General features: G+C 35.9%; 1 protein-coding gene across 6 annotated transcripts in view; it reads left to right on the top strand.

Annotated features, from left to right (window-relative positions):
- LOC132413343 (membrane cofactor protein-like) overlaps nucleotides 1-17,058 on the top strand; it is a 53,962-nt gene extending 36,904 nt beyond the window's left edge. For 2 of the 6 annotated variants that reach the window (XM_059995413.1, XM_059995435.1), the window contains 4 exons: nucleotides 6,734-6,775; nucleotides 8,247-8,282; nucleotides 8,780-8,840; nucleotides 14,735-17,058. In XM_059995413.1, the coding sequence (XP_059851396.1) occupies nucleotides 6,734-6,775; nucleotides 8,247-8,282; nucleotides 8,780-8,840; nucleotides 14,735-14,801 (206 nt within the window). In that variant the 3' untranslated portion in view covers nucleotides 14,802-17,058. Of the gene's footprint in view, nucleotides 1-743; nucleotides 792-6,733; nucleotides 6,776-8,246; nucleotides 8,283-8,779; nucleotides 8,841-9,409; nucleotides 9,454-13,950; nucleotides 14,013-14,734 lie in introns of all 6 variants that reach the window. The other 4 variants (XR_009516701.1, XM_059995403.1, XM_059995422.1 and 1 more) reach the window with 4 other exon arrangements.
- The last annotated feature ends 5,017 nt before the right edge of the window (nucleotides 17,059-22,075 follow it).

Here is a 22,075-nt window from a genome sequence, read left to right as displayed (position 1 = left end):
GTTTTTTTGGTGGATGATATTGACCCATCCATGTTTACTCACATGGTCCTACTGGGACTATGCACTGTGGTATACTATGTTTGTTGATAGGCTCTTTTGAAAGAGTTGACCATAAGCATTTTATAAAGGATTTATAAAACACTGATACAGTTTAGTGTTTGAAGAAGAGAGAATTGTGAGGACAAATTTATAAAGAAGGTAAACTACAGGGATTTTTTTTTTAAATATCAAAAATCAAAATTCCTCATGAGACTGTCAATCATTTTTTATCATCAGTTAGAGAGCATGAAAAGTATCATTAGTGACATATAATGGTGATAAGGTAGATGTGATTATGCAAATATGAAAAAATGTGGGCAAAATACTAAGTGGAAAAGAAAAGGATACAAATTATGTAATAAGGTACTATGTGGATGGTATTTTTTTTAAGTTTCATATCTTTATTCTGAACACATATTTTTATGGTTTATTATTAGTTAACTTCTAGGATTTCCATTATATAATACAAAGCCATAGTGAACATCCCATAGTGAACATTCTTATGGATACATTCGTATGTACTTGTGTAAATATATATTTTAGGTTAACTTCACAGAAGTAGAATTGCAAAGTTTAGGAAGTATGTGTATTTTTCATTTGGGGAAATAATTCAATTTGAGAAATAATCTTTTTAAAAAATCAAAAGTAAATCCATAATTTTGTATTGATAAGGCTGGAGAATTGAATCAAATTTATTTTTCCAGATTCCAAGCCTACTCATACAACTACGACTCTGGGGTCAAGTCATCCAGGTGCAGGAGTTCTTTATTCTACATATATTGCTTAGAACTTTTTAGGGTGATGAGTGAAAAATGATGTCACATATTAATTTGCATTTATTTAATTATCAATGAAGCTGAGCTTTTTCATCTACAGTTATTTGTTCATGTCCTTTTTTCATTTTTCTATTTGGTTTCTAAAATATTTCTTGTTGATTTGTCAGAATTCATCAAAGCCTGTTTAAAATGAACTTTTTTTTCTAGGTTGTTTTTTTTTGCCTTATATTTACTAGTCAGTTTTAAAATTTTATATTATTGGGTATATATATTGCTTTTTATAACTTTTAATTACATAAATAGTATATGAATATGAGTTTGTAAAATTTCAAACATTATGAAAGCATACAGAGTAAAAGATTACTTCTCCTCCTCTTTCTCTAGTCCATTTCCTGAATCATCACTTAATAGTTTAGGGTATCTTTTTATTTCTGTACATCAACATCTTTATATGTGTACTTATACATATTTTGGCATTTTTTCTTTTTTCTTAACCAAAAATGGCATTATGCTGCCATATTTTTCTGAAGCTTTCACTTTTTCCATTTAATGTATTGAATTGGGGTTCTTTTTAGATCTACTCCCATCCTTTTTAATGATGACTTTAATATATACCATATTTAACTATTCTCCTATCAGTGGTCATTTACATGTGCATTTTACATTTATAGGTAGCTGGGTGTACTGATCTTTTCCCTAATGGCTATGACTGTGTATCCTTCTTATAAAAGCTTCAGGACTTCCCCATGCTGAAATTATATAAACATCTTAACCATACATCCTGATTGCATTATTTGCATTAAATCGTTGTTTTATCTGAAATTCATTATGGTATGTGGAATGAGATTAGGTTCATCTCCATTCCACCCACCCCATCTAAGGGCTAAGTAGAACTATTTGTTGAATAAGTTGTCTTCTCTACAGCTGTTTTGAAGTGCCAATTTTTATCGTACATTAAATAAAGTCATAGGTGTTCTAATCTTCTCTCTGTTCCCTTGATCTCTGTCCATTCCTGTGCCCCCAGTAAGTCGATTTTTTGACGGCAGTACCATAATATGTTTTAATATCTGGCAGAAGACATCCTTTTCAGAAATGTTCAGGCTATTTTCTATGTTAATTTTTCTAGATAAAATTTTTTTTTGACTATTCAACCATTTTAAGTGTACATTTCAGTGGCATTAAGTACATCACTACTAGCTATCATCACAACTTTTTCATCATCTCAAAATGAAAAATTATATCCATTTAATAATAACCCTCCATTCTCCCTCCCCTCAGCCCTGGTAACCAATATTCTACTTTCTATCTCTATGAATTTGACTATTCTAGGTCAAGAAGTAGAATCACTTCTGACTTATTTCACTTAGCATGATGTTTTCAAGGTTTGTCCCTCTTGTAACATGTAGCAGAACTGTATTCCCTTTTATGGCTGAATAATATTGCATTATTTGTATATACCATATTTTGTTTATCCATTCATTTGTTGATAGCCACTTGGGTTGTTTCCACCTTTTGGCTATTCTGAATAGCACATTGGGGTGTATGGTAATTCTGTGTTTCCCTTTTTGAGGAACAAACTTAGTGTCTCCCTCAGTGGCTGCACCATTTTACGTTCTCACCAGTGATACACATAGGTTCTAATTTCTCTACCTCTTTGTCAACACTTATTTTTCTGTTTTTTGATAATAGCCATCCTTATACATGTAAAGTAGTATCTCATTGTGCTTTTCTATTTTTTAATTTCCCTAATGATTAGTAATTGATCATCTTTTCATGTGCTTATTGGTCTCTTATAGATCTTTGGAGAAATGTCTACTCAAGTCCGTTTCCTATTTTTGAATTGTTTTTTTGTTGTTGTTGAGTTTTAGGAGTTCATTATGTATTTTGGACATTAATCTCTTATCAGATACATTATTTGAAGATGTTTTCTCCCATTCTGTGTATTGCCTTTTCACTCTGTTGGTAGTGTCATTTGAAGCACAAAGGTTTTTAATTTTGGTAAAGTCCAGTTTATCTATTTGTTCTTTTGTTGCCTGTGTTTTGGGTGTGACATCTAAGAAATCATTGCCAGATTCAATATCATGAAGATTGTCCTCTATGTTTTCTTCTAAGCGTCTTATAGTTTTAGCTCTTAAGTTTAGTTCTATGATCCTTTTTGAATTAATTTTTGTATATGATGTAAGTGTCCAACTTCACTATTTTGCATGTGGATATCTGTTTTCCAAGAAACATTTGTTGAAGAGATTATCCTTTCCCCATTTTTCCCCATTGAATGTTCTTAGCACCCGTTGACAATCATTTAACCATATAAGCAAGGGTTTATTTCTGGGCTTTCTACTCTATTCCATTAGTGTGTGTGTGTGTTTCTATGCCAGTACCACTCTGTTTTGATTATTGTAGCTTTTTAGTATGTTTTGGAACCAGGAAGTATGAGCCCTCTCAACTTTGCTCTTCTTTTTCAAGATTTTTCTTGGCTATTGCTAGTCCCTTGATTCCATATGAATTATAGGTTTGATTTTTCAATTTCTGCAAAATGGATTTTCAAGATGGTGATAGGGGTTGCATTTAATATGTAGATTGCTTTGTGTAGTATTAGCATCTTAATAATATTAAGTCTTCCAATCCATGAACACAGGATGTCTTTCCATTTATTTATGTCTTTAATTTTTTTTCAGCAATGTTTTGTAGTTTTCACTGGATGAATGTTGCACTTCCTTGGTTAGTTTATTCCCAAGTATTTTATTCTTTTTGATACTGTTGTAAATGGAATTGTTTCCTTAATTTCCTTTTTGTATTGTTCATTGCTCATGTATAGAAATGCAACTGATTTTTGCTTGTTGATTTTGTAGACTGCAGCCACCTTTGCTGAATTATTTGTTATATCAGGGGTGTGTGTGTGTGTGTGTGTGTGTGTGTGTGTGTGTGTAATCTTTAGAGTTGTCCTTTTATAAGATCATGTCATCTGGAACAGAGATCATTTATTTCTTCTTACCCAATTTGAGCGCTTTTTATTTCTTTTACTTGCCTAATTGCTCTGTCTAGAACTTCCAGTGTTATGTTGAATAGAAATGGCAAATGCAGGCATCCTGGGTTGTTTCTTATCTTAAGGGAAAAACTTTCAGTTTTTCACCATTGAATATGATGTTAGCTATGGATTTTTTATAAATTGTCTTTATTATTTTAAAGTTTCCTTCTATTACAAATCAGATTCTAAATTGTTTTTAAGCCCTCCTGTACCTTTTAGTTTTTTTGTTCTGTTGAGATATAATTGACATATGGCACTGTATAAAGTTTACATTGTATATCGTAATGATTTGGCTTACATACATCATGAAATGATTACCACAGTAAGTTCAGTGAACATCCGTCATCTTATATAATACAAAATTGAGGAAATAGAAAAATTTTTTTTTCCTTGTGATGAGAACTCGTAGAGTTTACTCTCTTAACAACTTTCTTACATAACATACAGCAGTGTTAGTTATATTTATCATGTTGTACATTACATCCCTAGTACTTATTTATCTTATAACTGGAAGATTGCACCTTTTGACTGCCTTCATGCAATTCCCCTTTCCTCCCACCCTCTGACTCTGTTAACCACAAATCTGACCTCTTTCTATGAGTTTGTTTGTTTGTTTGTTTTTGAAGTATAATTGATCTACAGCACTATGTTAGTTCCTGGTATACAGCATAGTTAATATTTTCATACATTTCAAAATGATCACCATGGTAAGTCTAGTTACCATCTGTCACCATACAAAGATATTACATAACTATTGACTATATTCCCCATACCTTACATTTCATACCCATGACTCATTTATTTAGTAACTGAAAGTTTTTACTTCCTAATATCCCTCATCTATTTCTCTCCTCCCCATACCTCGAATCCTCTCCTCCTGGCAGCCACCTGTTTGTTCTATGTATGACTCTGTTTCTGTTTAGTTATGTTTACTTGTTTTGTTAGATTCCACGTATGAGTGAAATCATATAGTATTTGTCTTTCTCTGTCTGACTTGCTTCACTTACTATAATACCCTCTAGGTCTATCCATGTTGTCGCAATTGGCAAGATTTCATTCTTTTTTTATTCCATTGTATGTGTGAATGTGTGTGTGTGTGTGTGTGTGTGTGTGTGTGTGTGTGTGTATATATATGGATAAAGAAGATGTAATGTGTGTGTACAGGAGGGCTTAAAACCAATTTAGGATCCAATTTGTAATAGAAGGAAACTTTAACAAAGTAACATTCATCTATGGATGGGCACTTAGTTTGCTTCCATATCTTGGCTATTGTAAATAATGTTCCAGTGAACATAGGGGTGCGTATACTTTTCAAATAAGTGTTTTCATTTTCTTAGAGTAAATACCCAGTGTTGGCTTGTATGGTAGTTCCATTTTTAAGTTTTTGAGGAATCTCCATACTGTTTTCAATAGTGGCTGCACCAATTTACATTCCCACTAACAGTACACAGAGGCTCCCTTTTCTCTACATCCCTACCGGTATTTGTTATTTGTTGTCTTTTTGATGATAGCCATTCTGACAGGTGTGAGGTGATATATCATTGTGCTTTTGATTTGTACTTCCTGATGAGTAGTGGTGTTGAGCATCTTTCATGTGCCTGTTGGCAATCTGTATGACTTCTTTGGAAAAATGTCTATTCAGGTCTTCTACCTAATTTTAAATTGGGTTCTTTGTTTTGTTTTGATGTTGAGTTGTATGTGTTCTTTGTATGTTTTGGATATTAACCCCTTGTCAGATACATTGTTTGCAAATATCTTCTTCTATTCATAGGTGGTCTTTTGATTTTGTTGATAGTTTTCTTTGCTGTGCAAAAGTTTTTTAGCTTGATGTAGTCCCATTTGGTTTTTTACTTTCGTTTCCCTTGCCTGAGGAGACATCCAAAAAAATATTGCTAAGGCTAAAGTAAAAAAATGGTATTTGCTATGTTTTCTTCTACAAGTTTTATGTTTTCAGGTCTTACATTTAAGTCTTTAATCCATTTTGAGTTTATTTTTGTATATTTTATGAGCAAGTAGTTCATTTTGATTCTTTTTCATGTTGCTGTACAATTTTCCCAACACCATTTATTGAAGAGGCTGTCTCTTCCCCATTATGTTTTCTTGTCTCCATTGTTGTAGATAATTTTCCATATAGCAGTGGGTTTACTTCTGTGCTCTCTCTTCTGTTCCATTGTTCTATGTGTCTGTTTTTGTGCTAGGACCATACTGTTTTGATTATTTTAGCTTTGTAGTGTAGTTTTAAGTCAGGATGTGTGATACCTCTAGCTTTGTTATTCTTTCTTAAGATTGTTTTGGCTATTCGGGGTCTTTTTGTTTCCATACAAATTTTAGAATTATTTTTTTCTAGTATTTTGATAGGGATTGCATTGGATCTGTAGATTACCTTGAGGTGTATGGTCATTTTAACAATATTAATTCTTCCAATCCAAGCACAGTATATCTTTCCATCTGTGTTGTCTTCAATTTCTTTCATCAGTGTCCTATAGTTTTCTGAATATAGGTCTTTTACCTACTTATTTCTTGGTATTTTGTTCTTTTTGATTTGATTGTAAATGGGATTGTTTTCTTAATTTTAGTTTTAAGTATAATCACATTGAATCCATAGGATAATTCTGACAATACACTAATGATAAATTTGTTTGCTGTACCACAGAATATTGTCCCAGGAAATGTTACTGGACAGGAAGAAGAATGCTTTGATACTGAATATAAATTTATAATATTTTGATACTACTTTTAATGAGAAACATTAATATAGTTTATATAAGGAAAATAAAATTATAAGGGTTTTTGTACAAAGTCAAAAAATCAAAACCTATGAATTCAGAGGACTTTAAGCTTTATTGTTTTTTCTTCTTCTTTTATTTACTTCCATTTTTTTCCTTTTTTCTAGGATATCCCAGTCCCAGTGATGAACCACCACCTAAGAGTTTAGGTATTATTTTGGTTGTTAATAACCCTGCATCATGAGGCCCTAGTTTTCAACATGGAAATATTACCGTTATCTGTAGTTAGAAAAGAGACAACATGTCACAAATTGGTGATAATTGTTCAATGTGTAATTGTACATTTTAAGTAATTTTAAAGGTGAAGATACCATGACAAATATAAGTGGTACTATGTATAGGCACATGAGGGTAATACAGTTTTTAAGAGGTTCCCCAATTTAGGCTTCCTAGCATGATAAGTTTACTTTCTTAAATAATATGGTTACATGTAGTTTAATATATATAAAACATAGCTTGTTTTCCATGTGATAGTGTTACTTTGTAATGGCAATTTTTAGATAAATTTTCTTTCTACTGGTACCTTGTATATACAAGCCTTGAAGTACTACTAGTTGGGTTAGTTTTTCTATATCAAGCTGGGGTAGCACACTTAATGTTGGCTCACATAGTTCACACATATGTGTTAAAGAACTTGATGAAGTATAGTTGTGATAGTTAAATGAAATATAAAGATTTACTGATAAGGAAATGAAGAAAAATAGCTATTACTTTACTTTAGACTAGTAAAGTTAATCTATTTATAAAATGTACTTTAGGCTTGTTATGTTTTCCCTCTGAAAACTTGCCACGGTGTCAAGTGAATCCAGTGCCATCTCAAGATGCTTACACTTGATAATATTTATGAAATAAAAAGAGCAGAGCCGAACATGACATTTTATACTATGAGTTATAGATAACAAAAGTAATGGCAGTTAAGAAGCAGAGGTACTGACAAACATTTCTAAGAATTAAGATTTGGTAGTATTATTTATTGCTCTCTGGATAGTCAAAAATGCATGTTTACGTTTCTGTGCATAGTTTTTATCCATGTTCCCTGGTGTTCCCTTTACATTCTTAGATCAAATCTCCTTGTAGGACTATGTCTTAATCTGGAGGGAAAGGGGAATAGGAGCTGTGATGATACAATGATGTATTGTTTGTGAAGACTCTGCAAATAACATCTATATGATAGATTAATAGCACTCTATGACTTATTCTACAGACCCACTTAGGGAAAAAAATATATGTTAAATTTCCAACAAAATCATAAGTAACAAAAGACTGAATGTTGAACTAAACGAACTATAGTGGGCTGCTACGTTTCTAAAATGATTTTCCTCTAGTAAATTCTAATTGTCCTAGTTACCTTTACTAAACAACCTGGTGTGGTAGCTACAGCATACAACAGTGAAAAGTGAGGTTCCTGTTAGGAGTTTCACAAGGTGTGTCCTAACCCTGGAATGTGATTAGAAGGGTTCCGTGATCAAAATAACCTGAAAGCACTAGCAGTCACGCTAAAACTAGATTGATAATTTTTACTTTGTAGTTATAGATGATCTGATCATATTAAAATGTAGCTGCTACCTGGAGACCCCTAGGTACTTAATTATCTCCCAAACTGTTTTCATTTTTTCTCAGGTGCAGGAATCATTGTTGCAATTGTCACTGGTACACGTACGTATCCCAAACTTTGATACCAATTAAATCAAGACATTACTCTGAAAAGTGCAATAGTTTTTTAAAAGATTTTTCAATTTCTGTGGCTTTATAGCTTGAAATTAAGTAAAACAGGAAAAACCTGACCTTTTATATAATACACTACCTTGTATTATTGTCTATTCCTTTGTATTCTACATGTCCAGTTACTAACAAACCCTAAATAATACAAGTTGTTTCAAGATCATTACTCATATGAGTTTGCATCCCAAATATGCTTTGAGTAATTTTCTCAATTAATCAAGGACTCTTCTCTGACTTACTCTGTACTGTTTAATGCAAAGAATTGGATTGATACTGAAGAGTCCAGATGGAATGTAAATGTATATGTGCTTAAATAAGATAACATTTTCTGGCCATGGAAATCTGACCATCATTTATTTCTTCTGCTAGATTTTGAATCTTGGCAATGATTTTTCACAGTTAAATATCATTTGTTTCCTGATTTCTTGTAGTTTTTGGCGTTGTAGTAGTTGTCGGCAGCATCTACTTCTGTTTTCACAAAGAGAAGAAAAGGTAAATTGAAGCATGTTTTTTAAGTTACTGGTCCTTCTCACAGTTGACATAGTTTTGTGCACGTTTTGTTTGTAGTCTGTATTGCATGTTGTTTTTTCAAAAAATGCACCTGCATGAGTGTGTTGTCTGAATTACATTTCTTTACTAAAAATGTTTTCAGCTGCTTTCAATATCATTGCAACAAGAGTAATCTGTGCAGGTTGCTTCAGCTAATTATGATGTAAGAAAAATTTCTGTGGGATTTGAGGTTTAAGTGCTGTAGTAAATCATGGACCATTTTGGGGCTTTCTCTATCCTAGGTGTACCCAACTTCCTAGATTGGACTAATGGCCAAGATTAAATATTATGAAATGGTTCACTGTGGAGACTTTGACAGCTGTAGTCACTGTAATTTTTATGGTGAAAGTTTTCAGTTGTCTGTATAACTTAGGTAGTAGTAAGAAGCTACATAGATGGCTCATTCAGGTACCCACTTTGCTTTCTTTTAGATTTGTTATTCATACAAGTTAAACTGGGGAATTTAAAGCAACACTATTTGATTTCCCTCTTATGTTCTCTTAATTTACTAGGTTGCAGTAAAACTGATGGGGTTAAACTAAAAGTTGCTGAGAGGGTAAGATTTATAAGGCACTTCATGAACTCTGTCTTTTTATCTATAAAAATGAAATGGGGGGGGACTTAAAATTGAAAAAAAAGGTACAAATACATATCTTCTAAGGAGAATAGAATTTTTAAACATCATCTTAAATTTTAATGAAATAATTTAAAATCTAATGAAAGACTTAGAATAAAACTGGAGCATAGACCAAGATTAGGTGCTTTGATATTTCTGACTTTTAGTGACTTTTTTCCCCCTATTGCTTTGGAAATAGCTTTGAAATCAAACTAATAATTAACAATAATTGGTATTCATGGCTTTATGATATATATTCCTTTTATATTAATCACAGGGTTTGGACTACCTAATAAAAGTACATTCGTCACTCATAAAGAGCTAAAACTTTTTTTATATTTCTTGGTTATCTTTTAAAAATATCCACAGTGCCTTCATTTGTGTCTTAAATCTTACATTTGTAGAACACATAGTATGCATATTTGATTTCTCTATCAGCAGTATGTTTTTAAAATTACATGTACACAGCAATCTGAGAAGGAAGTACTATCAGTGAAATATTTGACAAGTCTAAAAGGTTTATCTAGAAATAACCTCTCAAGAAAGCAAAACAAAATAGCTTTCTGCTCCTCAGTCCCCTTCTTTGTTTAAAACATCACTACACCAAAATAAGGTTCCCTAACAAGTATCAACCAAAAACTCTCTCGAGCTATCAGCTAATGAAAGCCAAACAATTATCTGAGCATCGTGTCCCCCAGGTTAAAGTTTCAGTAGCATTAGAGATCTGAGATCCCATTTCTAATGCGTTCCCAAGTGATGATGCTGCTGGGCCTGGACTACACTTTGAGAAACCAGGGTGTAGACCATTACTGATGTGCCTGTGCTCTTTAACTTGAAGAAACACCATCAAGCTTATTGGGAAATGTTTTACCTGTTTAAGATTATTGGATTTTTTAAAGACTCCTCATTTATGTGTATGCTTTTATAAAAGAATGTGAAGTAATACCTAGCTTTAGTTTGCCTTTCCTTTAAAAAGGTAAATATTTTTATTATATCCTTTGCATTGCTTAATGTCCATATTTCCCCCCACCCCAATTGCTTTTGTTGCTTTAGAAACTACTTTACAAGACTGTAAAGTGTAGGCAGTTGCTTCTCCATTCCTAGGGATAACTCTGGAAGCAGGATACCAGGCACAATAATCCAGAATTGCTGTTAATGGGAGTTCCCTGGCAGTCCAGTGGATAGGACTCAGCACTTTCACTGCCGTGGGCTGGAGTTCAATCCCTGGATGGGGAACTAAGAACCTGCAAGCTTCGTGGCGTGGCCAAAACAAAAACAAAAAAACACAAATTTGCTCTTAAAACTTGATACAAAATGGATTTGATATAAACTTGTATTTATGATATTTTGGGAACACAATTACCCTGCTACAATATTTATACCAAAGCATGAAAATAGTATAAGTAGTCATTTTTAAGACGATTAAATTTTGATGACATATGGCCACAGGGTTAAAGTGCTCTGTTATAGTTTCCTGTTTCTTAGCTCTCAACTAAGAATAGAATAGAATCCCAGTTGGTCTGATGGGCTCCATCTACACCCTCCTTCCTTTTCCCTTTCAGTCTCCTTTCTTAACTAACTCTTCCACCAAACTTTCCAGCCTTGGAATCCACAGCCCTTGCCCTCTCCTTTGCTATTGCTTGAGTCCTGTCTTGCATGTTTTGACTGTGTGGTTCCAAAAAACAGATACCTTTTGTTTACATTAATGTTTTCAATTATTTGTTGTGAATATTTTTTTCATAAATGCATGATTCTCTCTACTCGGGTTAAATCATCACTGGATAAGTGAGAGTTTTTTAAGTTCATTAGAATTATTGCAATAGTTTATGTATTTTAGTAACAGTGACTGAGTACTTTTTCTTTTTTCCATTAAGGATATTTATTATTTGTTGTAGTTTTAAAATATTTTAATGTTATATTAATAATGACTGATCCAGTAACTGTAATTTTTAAGCTGTCTGCTTAAATTAATATTACTGAAGCTTTTTTGGATATAATATAAATGGTGAATCCAGTTCAGGTGGTGGGGAGTATAATGACATGGGTAAAAACTTGAATGGTCAAATTAACTTGAACATTTTTCTACCTGGTTCTCAAATTCTTGAGCATTGAACAAAGGCTTTAAAAAATTTTAGACAAAAACTAGTAAATGACAAAGATGTTGTAACAGTTGAGAGAGCATATTTACAAAATTTAGATCCATCCTAGAAAAATGGGAAGTCATAAGTTTTACAGAGATCTTCCCTCAGGTGAAAACAATTGTGCCACAGGAAGAAACTGTCCTCGATGCAAAAGGTCCATCTGAAAATGTATGTCATAAAATCGATTTCTGAGACAGTATTACATGGAATTAATACATGCTCTGTGTATTGCCTCAAAATCTAAGGTGCTAGAGACCAGGACCATTTCTCCTCATACAATCTTATTCTGTGAAAGAGAGTTTACATTATTCACTTCAGGCTAAGAGGTTTCAGAGGTAGACAGATTGCACACAAATTTAGAATCTGTATATCTGCTGGATGATCTGTAAGACTTCAAAGGTAAAGTAGCTTCTTGCACCAAATTCCTGTTTCAAGTTCCTAGTGAGAATCAGGAGAGCCATAATTCATGAACCTAATTGTCAGCTTTACTTCCCTTCTCCTCCATCATTGATTTTATCCCATTTTTATGCCACTCTTGCTTCCTTTTGGTTTGACGTCACTATTTTATTCATCCCTGTTCCCTTCCTTTGTTCAGCACATACCTAACTGGTGAAAGCCACAGACAAGTAAATTTTATTTCTCTCTGAGAAAAGATGAGAGAAAGGTTTGCTTTTATCATTAAAAGGTATCTGCTTTCTGTTGCGTTTCTTTTCAGAGATGTCCTTTCTTCTGAAAAGTATTCAATGAATATTTAGATATTGATAAACTGAACTAAGATAAGTGGGCAGTAGACATCCAAGAGGACACCTGGATTCCTGTTCCCTTTGCTAGATTATTGATGTTTTCTCCTACCTTCCCTGTTTTAATGTAAAATAATGTGCATTGACAGGCTCTTGCTTTGATAACAGGCGCCAACAGAGTAACGTCCCCCATGTCCTTTGATCAGACTGTCTAGCTCCTCTACCTTCTAGCAGCTATGAATCCAAAGCTGGGGGAATTTTTTTAGCCCAGTGGGAAATAATCACAGAATGTGTTCATTTTAAGTTCATTTTGGTTTTTTGACAGAAACCAAAATACATTTCACTTAATTTTGTAAGGATTTTCAATTTCCACTTGTAAATATTAATTCTTTAAAGGCATTTATCTGTTTCCCTTGGCCAGGATATTTTTAACATATAAAAGAGAAACCACCACCAACAAAAAACCCTCAGATTTTGGAAAATTATGAAATGGCTTTAAGCCATTTAACCCCCTCTACCTTCTGTCTCTGAATGAAATGAATTGGAAGTTCCTCCTTTTGTGCCAGAATGTGTGTCTGCATGGCCAGGAAAAGAGGAGTTATGTTTCCCACCACTTATAATGTGAGGCGCTACCCTAGGTTACAGTCATGAGTTTGGGAGCAGATTCTACAACGGCCAATAAGAAGGGCAATTTCTTAGTAAAAGCAAAGTGGTGACTTTGATCACAGGGGCAAAGGGGAAGACAAAACATACCAACTAGAATGGCACTGTGGGCCTACCCAGCCCTATGTATCTGCTTGGTTCTCTTAGGATTCCTTTGAGGCTAAAGCCAACCAGGAAAGTAGTTTTCAGATGGGCCGTGAGCTTCAAGTTTTCTGTAAACACTTGAAGTTAACTTAATGAATGCTAAAGGTAATATGACATAACTGTAATTAGTACAATAATTCACTTTCACATTTTAATCTTCAGATAGCTTTGTTGTTATTTCAAATTAATGTTTCTTTAAGTTTATATTAATGCAGGGACTTCCCTGGTGGTCTAGTAGTTAGGACTCCGTGCTTCCATTGCAAGGGGCATGGGTTCAGTCCCTCGTCGGGTAACCAAGATCCCGAAACCTGAGGGGTGTTGCTGAAAAAAAAAAGAAAAATTTTATATTAATGCTTATTTATCCTTCTCATATATTGGATTTCTATTTAAAATTCTACTTAAAGAAAAGCGTTTCACTACTACAGAAAAAGAAAGTATTGACCTCACAAAATAGTAAAATATAGTGGTCTTAGAGGATTCAGGATAGGCCTAAGTATTGAATCACTCTCCAGAATAGTCCTGCGGAAACTGCTTTATAACAAGTATTGTGCTGGTTCATCGTGATGCCTCCCCCACCAAGAGAAATATGAACGTCTCCAGAATTAACACCGTTAGCTCCTACATGGGGTAGGTACCCCGAAGTGTTAGCTGGGGCAGGCATACTGTAAATAACCAACTGGTCCCCATTTGGTTGTAGTCTGTCTATTGTATTCAGTTTCCTAAGCAGGGACTGGAACTGCTTTTTCCAGCTCCAGAGTCAGTAGCCCTGAGTGGCTGCCGAGGACATCAGAAGTGGCTCATCCTACTTAAGGTGAGCTTGAGTGCACACTACACACCAGATTCAAAGACTTAGTGCAAAGGAATGTACCATCCATGGGTATTGGGTTAAGTAAAATATGTTCAAACTACTTTTCCTGCTTATCCTTTTTTTGATGTGGCTTCTAGAAAATTCAAAATTACCTTGTGTGACTTGCATTATCTTTCTTTGGAAAACACTGGACTTGAATAACAGAGTTTAGAAAGATGTCTGTTGTTACCAAAAAAAAAGTGTTATGTGAGTTTTAGTTACTTAGGAGACTCTCCAACCAGAACACATGATTTTCCTTGACCGTGAGGGGTAAACGAGGCATTCCTCACTGATCTTGAACGCTGCTGGAATCATTAGCTGTTTAAAGGTTTCATCTCAGAGTTAGATTTTAAATTGCAATATTAGGAAAATGTGTGTTTCTCTGTAGTCTTCCCCATTAGCTCTAAATTAAGATAAGGGAATATTTACTAAGTATATGCAACTGCTCTATTTCTTGTCATGGAGGGAATCAAAACTATAATACAGCAATAGAAGAAGGGTTTCTAGAGTGAGACTGGTTGAACATTGGAATTATTTTAAAAGAATCATTTAATTCCTAGTTCAGTGACTCTTACTAGTATATAGTTTTTTTTTTAATTGTCCATGTTCTAAATGGGCTTCTGGAATTTAATTTATGTACTTAATTATGTTCATCTCTGACCCTATTTTCTAACCTTGCTTCGTAGGAAAGAAGGTATTGCTACATACAGCGCTTGCCAGAATAAGGTAACCACTCCAGCAGAAAAGGACTAAATGGTTTCCACAAACCCATGTATCATTCAGCCATGAAAATGAAGGAAATCCTACCATTTGAGACAATACAGATGGACCTTGAGGGCATTATGCTGGGTGAATAAGTCATATAAAGAAAGACAAGTACTGTATGATCTCACTTATATGTGGAATCCAATAAAACAAGCTTATAGAAAAAGAAATCAGATTTACCTTCATCAGAGGTGGTGGACTGGGGGTGGCAGTTGAGTAAAGGCAGTCAGAAAATATAAACTTCCAATTATAAGATAAAAACGTACTGGGATGTAATGTACAGCGTAGTGACTACAGTTAGTAACACTGTATTGTATTTTGGCAAGTTGCTAATAAGAAAGTGGATCTTAAAACTTCTAATCACATGGAAGAAAAAAATTTTTTTGTAGGTACATGAAGTGATGGATGTTAACTAAATTTATCGTGTAATCATTTTGCAATATATACATGATCAAATCATGCTGTACACCTTAAACTTATGCAGCGTTATATGTTAGTTATATTTCAATACTGAAAAAAAATCTATAAAAATTATTTGCTAGTTTCTTACACTGTCAGGAATGGAACTGTTAAGCTATAGGGCTAACATTTTAATGTGGCTGAAGTACAGTCACCATCATTTAATGCTTCTTTGAAATGTGTATGAATTTGTGTTTGAATATCTTGCTTGTTTTTCCTTAAATAACGCTTGTATTTATAAGGGCAACTTAACACAGTATCGCGACTAGTGTTAAGGTGGGGAAATATTTTTTCTATAAAATCTCCAAACTCAGAGAACTATAATTCAAAATGGCATTACATTTCATTTGTAAAGAAAGTGATTTTGAAATCTTTTCTGTTCAAAGATGACTGCCAACTCTTAAGATTCATTCTTCAACAATCCCAAAATATGCATTATATATTGTTTATTATAAAAGTTTGATTTCCTTAACTAAGAATATTACCGGAAAATACTCTTACAGTTAATAGGTTAAAATACTATTTTAAAAAATTTGTAACCTCTTGGTGATTTAAAGATGCTATAAAGTTTATTTCTGGCATTTGTTCTTCACCCCTTTTAATAACAATAAACCAGTCTAAGAAATCAAGAAGAATTCAGCATCAGTTGCATGCTTCTGTACAAAGTTAGAGGGCTTCTAACACCCATAGCAGGAATGCCATCTCAGGACAAAGTGAACACTGTGGACTTGTAGTTTTCTTAAAAAGAATTCCACTCTTTAAGAGAATTAGAATCCACTCTAAATTCTGTTTTTCTCTCCCCACCTGAATAAAGAGATGTCTTACTTTAAACATGTCATCTGAATGTAGGCAGTTTTGTAGGGAATAAATTCATCAGATAACCTCAAGTTGCATTAGAATCTGAGTCTCACCTCATCTGTAAAGGGCAGAGTAAAAATGAAGCCCCATATTTCAGAAAAGCAAACTTAACTTTGTAGATTTGCTGTAGGTCATGCAAAGGGATGGAAAGAAGAATGAGCTCAGGTAGCTCTTGACGCTCAGGTGGGACAGATCCCAGCCCTCTTCTCTGTCCTCACACCAGGCAGGGCCTCCTTCAAATAAGCCAGCGGCCAAAGAGGAGGGACTGTCTCTCTAACTCCAATTACATTTTTACATGTTTTGTTTCACACTTTTATAGTTAGTAGCACAAACTGGGCCAAAGAAACGTTGCCTTAGAAATAGATGAATAAAGAATCAAGAGTGAACCGGAGTAAATATTGTTTTACTCCCTAAGGACATGTTTGTAAGGCCATGTAAGTGGTCCTTCCCTTTGTAGTCTCTGGTGAGGCACTTTAGGAAGATAAATTTGAGGAGAATAAATTCAGGAATTCTGAGATAAATATAGAGTTGAAGTTTTGCTGTACCCTCTTCCACATAATTTTTGAGAATCTAGCACTTGCTTAGAAGCAAGGGGGTGGCTATAGTACATATTTTTAAAACCCTCAAAGAAGTGTTTTCAACCAAGGATTATTATGCTTACCAAAATAAATTGACTTTCACAGTATAGTTTCCACTTCAAAATTAGTTTTTCTAATTTATTTATATGTAAGATTGAAATATGTGTGTACATATAAATTATGTTCTGTTTGTCAAATAATTTGTCAATTAAATATAGGGGGACACCATTTTTCTCTAGAAATGTTTATTTAAATGAGAGAGGGAAAAGTGTATTTTAATTTAAAGCTTTCTTAAAACTGCATTTTGAGAATTGGACCTTCAGATCTATTAAAAAAATAAAATGTCATTATGGAGAAGTTTCATTTGTGATAATGCATTTATTTCCAGTGTGTTTTATCTCAAATCGGAGTATGCTTCTAATGGGGCCCACCTTCTGTAAGCATTCCCCTCCAACAATCACCACTCCTGCCCCTCCCATCTCAGAGCCTTAACTTAAGCCTGTCCAAGCTTTTCCCCTCCCCAGGGGTCACGTGCCTCCCCTGCTCAAAGGTGCTCATTCCTACCTCCGTTAGCCACAGCATAAAGTCCATTTCATGAAAGATACTTGAAAGCTTTCTACAGTTAATTCCCAACTTTTCTTCCCAAGCCTTCTCTTTCTGCAAGACTTCAGATAACCTGCTGTCAGTCAAGCCAGACCATCTATCCTGTGCTCTCTGCTGTATTCCTGGTTCACTATTGGCTGAAGCGCCTGTGGTCCTGTCCACCCGATCCTGGGCCTCTTCCAAGGCCCAGCTCACAGAGCCCATTCTGTGCAGTACTTCCTGATTCTGCCCAGCTCTCAGCCTTCATTATTTCCTGGCCTTGAGTTCACCACATTCAAGTATCTGTATCTATGTGTGTGGAAGAAGACATATCTTCCACATCACTTTAATGTATGGGTGTGGCTAATTAAAAACCCAAGTCCCAACCATGAAAGCATAACATGTTTCTGAACCACGGCTGCACACTGGAATCCCCTGGAGACTTTTACTGATGCCTGGGTCCCACGCCCCCAAAATTTGTCATGTCATTGACCTGGGGCGTGGCCTGGGCAAGTAATTCTCATATGCAGCTAAGTGTGAGAACCTCTGCATTAGTGGTCCTCCAGTCTCAGAGTCCACTTCTACACATGAACTTATAAAGACATAAGGTGAATGCTTATACTTACATGGTTTTGTAATTCAGCCTATAAAGAAATCAGAAAATATCTAAAACTTGAATTAAGGTCTTATTGCCTGCCTAACCAAAAGAGGCTATCTGTGGTTTAAAAACAAAACAAAAACAAACAACAAAAAAGCAATCTTTCTAATATCAACACTGGATGAAAATTAGTTTGACTATAACTAAAGAATGTATTTTATCAAATTTTGTCTTTAACTTGAGACTATAGTATATTTTTTAAATTGGCATAAAATAAACAGGAAGAGCTTTTAAGGTGACTAACAATAAAAGTCCTCTACAAGAATTCTGAAGACAGCTGAGGTAGGCAGGAATTTGAATTTAAATTGTTTAAGAATGTTCTAGGTTTAAGGAAAATAGGCAACTCTGGTATTCTAAAACTTAGTAATTGCTGACAATATTGTAACCAAGAATGAATATTTTTGCATATTAAAAATTTTATATATTTGTACTCAAGAGCAGGATTTAACATAGTCTGTTGACTCTCAGAAACAATGCAAAATTGAGAGAGCGTATACATATATATATTTTTTTTTCCTATGCTGCATTGCTTTCATGATTTCCAGGATCATCCATCCAGAAAAGGTTACCCTAGAATGAAGTGGTGTGCCTTTATAGTATTAGCACTGCTGCCCTCCTGTGGACTGTTAGGGCATTTGACCATGCCTTTCTTAGTTTTTCAAACTTTGTCATTATTCAGAGATTTTAGTCATTGCTGAGTTCCAGAAACCGTTTTTAATTTCATTTTAATTAACTAGCTCTTTTCTGCTTGCCTTCTAGGAAATTAACTTTTGAAAAAGAGCTAACCTCTGTCCCTTATGGCTTACATATGGAGGAGCATAATATTGGGGTCTGCGGTCAGTAACTATTTTTCCTTCCCTCCGGCTTAAATACCAGCAGAAAGTGACCAAAATTGCCTTAAGTATGCATCACATTGAGAAAGCTACCCACCCTGATTCCTGACTTATCAGCGCAAGAAAACTTGTTTAGGATAGTAAAACTCATATTTGCCAGGCAGTCACTTAAGTTTCTATCGTTCACCACCTTTATGTAGCTTTTAGAAACAACTATGGTACGTACGTATGACACGATGGCAGGCCTTGTGCAGAACTAGCAGAAAGAATCAGGACATCTGGCATCCTGGTGCTTAGGGTTTGTGGCTTCATTGAGAATTCTGGAGACTACTATCATTTAGATGAGCACTATTCATGGTGTTCAGGAAAATGATTGGTCTTCTGATCACCCACTGCCACCTGAAAAGGACCCAAGGGAAAATATTCCTTTCAATCTGTCTCTGACGTGGACTCAATTATTGGAGAATCCTTGGGTAGGATCCCATACAACCACGCTTCTCAAATTTTTGTGTGCAGGTGAATCACACGATGATCTTGCTAAAATGCAGATTCTTGAAGCAGTAGGCCTCAGCTGGGGCCCCAGGTTCTGCATTTGTATGTGTTCCACATACTGCGGTTTGTGGAGGCTGTATAAGGGCCTCCAGAGATACTGGAGTCATAATACAAGTATCACCCTACTTTTTAAAATCCACTTTATGCCACTTAGTGCTTTTACAAAAGACCTACATTGGTACCTGTTTTCATTAATCAAAAGAAATCCAAAGAGGATTTTTGCTTTTATGAAAAAAAAAGGGAAAAGCGAAAATATCGTTCAGCATTTATTTTGCAGCGAGCTGTTATACAGGCAGCCCACACAGGAGGTGAGAGTGGCACCCCCACGCTCCTTCCTGGGAACTACACTCAGCATCTCAGCATCAAGTTGCCATAGGTCTAGAAGTATCTGTGCTTTGTCTCCATTTATTTTGTGCATCCCTTTGCAAGGTATGCCCTCAGGCATTTGCTTCAGTGCTTTATGCCAAATCTGCTTATGAAAGGTTGCATAGGAACATTCTACTTTCAGATACCAGGGGAAAGCACTACCTGGAACCTGTGAATGTGGCTTTGTCTGCAAAGGGTCTTTGCAGATGAGATTTTGGGTGGGGAGATTATCTCCCCCAGGTGGGGCCCTAAATGTAATCACATTTAATCCTCAGGAGAAGAAGGCAGAGGAAGCCTTGGCTACAGCAGAAGGCAATGTGACCACTGATGCAGCATGCTATGGTGCTGGCTTTGAGAATGCAAGAAGGGGCCACAGACAGAGAATGCAGCTCTGGAAGCTGGAAAAGGCAAGGAAACTGATTCTCTGACAGTGCATCCGGAGGGAGGGTGGCCCTGCCTATAACTTAATTTCAGATTCTGACCTCCAGAACTAAAAGAATACAGGTGTGTTGTTTTAGACAAGTTATTGTGTAAATGTTTGTGTCCCACCAAAATTCCTACCTTAAAATCCTAACCCGAAGGTGACCGTATTAGGAGGTGGGGCCACTGGGAAGTGATTAGGTCATGAAGCCTTCATGAATGAGATTAGTGTCCTGATAAAAAGAGACCCCAAATCCCTTCACCCCCCTGCCCCAGGAAGTTACATGGCACTGTCTACAAACCAGAGAGCTGGCTCTCACCAGGCACTGAATCTGCCAGCACCTCGATCTTGGCCTTCCCAGCCTCCAAACCATGAGAAGTAAATCTGTTCTTTATAAGCTGCCTTGTCTGTAGTGTTTTGTTATAGCAGCCCGAAGAGACTACGACACCAAGTTTGTTGTAACTTGTGAAAGTGGCCACAAGAAACTAACACACCGACACCATGAGTCCTCAGGTCACATTTTGTGTAGAAGCAAGACCCAGAGGAGGCGCTCTCAACCCTGACTGCACAGTGGAATCCCCTGGGAAACTTTCAGAACACACATGTCCAGACCCCATTTCTACAGCAGTATAACCAGAACCTATAGGGGTGGGATCTGAAAATCACTATTCTAATGGCTCCTTGGGTGAATGCAATCAGAAGGTGGGTGGAGCAGTATCACATTAGAATAAACACAAAACATAGCTTTCCTCGTGTTCAAGGAAAACTCTTAAACTGCCCTCAGATGCAGACACACCAGTCTGCTAGGCAACTCCATGAAACTATATACCAGCTTCTCAAAGTGCAGGGCTGAGCCAACATCTTACACGAAGACTTACCAGGTTAGAGATTGAACACATTGTTTACCCTAAGCTGGAAAAAGACTTGACTTGTCTCATAGTTATTAAGATTCGCCAGCACTTGGTTCCACAGGCGGGAATTCTTTGCCAGTACAACTTGCATGAGGCTGGAGGTGCCTTCAGTCCAACTCGCTCTCCACTGACACGCTTACAGTAAATGTGTAGCGAAGCTCAGGGAAGAGAGCTCCACGCCCGACAAAGCGTTTTCTATATCTGGGTGGAAAGCAAGGCCTCAAAAACCAGACTCAAGATGTCTCCGAAAGAAACATTCTGCTTAGCAATTTCTAAAGAAAGACCACCCTGGGATGCCAACTTTAGGTAAAGACCTGCCAGCCTCCAGATGAATAAAGCAAAATAATCCTAAATGAGGGGCATGTTAATTACTTGGGGTGTGCATTGTGCATCTCATGACTCAGCCGTAAGCACTATTTAAGTATCCATGGGAGCACCAGGAAGTACTTTTATGGAGAAGATGTCCCAAGTCATTGTTTTTGTGCTTTGACGCTAAACTCCATCTTTTGGCACTTTCTTATTGGGGACTGGAATCACAGCAACCTGCTGGCAGAATCCATGAGTTACTTGCTTTATTGGGGATACCTAGGCTGGAACTAGGGACACAGTAGGTGAATCAAAAGTTGTTCAGTTTGTTACAACTGACCCAAAGCTGTTATGCCCATAGGTCTATTGTAGCTACCTCAGCAAAGAAGTGAATAAAACAATTCAGGGTCTTAACTGTTCCCATCACCACATCCTGGGGATTAAAACATGAATTCTCCAGTCAACAGCCTGAAACAGCACTGCAGCTGCAGTGAAAGGATGCATCCCATTCACGGGGAAGTTTTCCCAACAGATGCTTCACCTGTCCCACCTCCACCCGATTGGGCAGGACAGCCAGCTGGGGGAAGACTGGCAGGAGGTGGACTTAGAAAGGCTTCCCAGGTGGTTGAGATGCCACCGCTTATGGAGAACCACTGGCGTGAAACACAAGTCCTGCAGGTAGGTCAGGGCTGGCCTCGCATCTCCTGTGCAAAATGGTCAGTCGGGGACACAGCCCTC

Source organism: Delphinus delphis, chromosome 1 (assembly GCF_949987515.2).
Source record: "Delphinus delphis chromosome 1, mDelDel1.2, whole genome shotgun sequence".
Lineage (NCBI taxonomy): Eukaryota > Metazoa > Chordata > Mammalia > Artiodactyla > Delphinidae > Delphinus > Delphinus delphis.
Note: the sequence above shows the minus strand (reverse complement) of the source record. Positions and strands in the feature narration are given on the sequence as shown.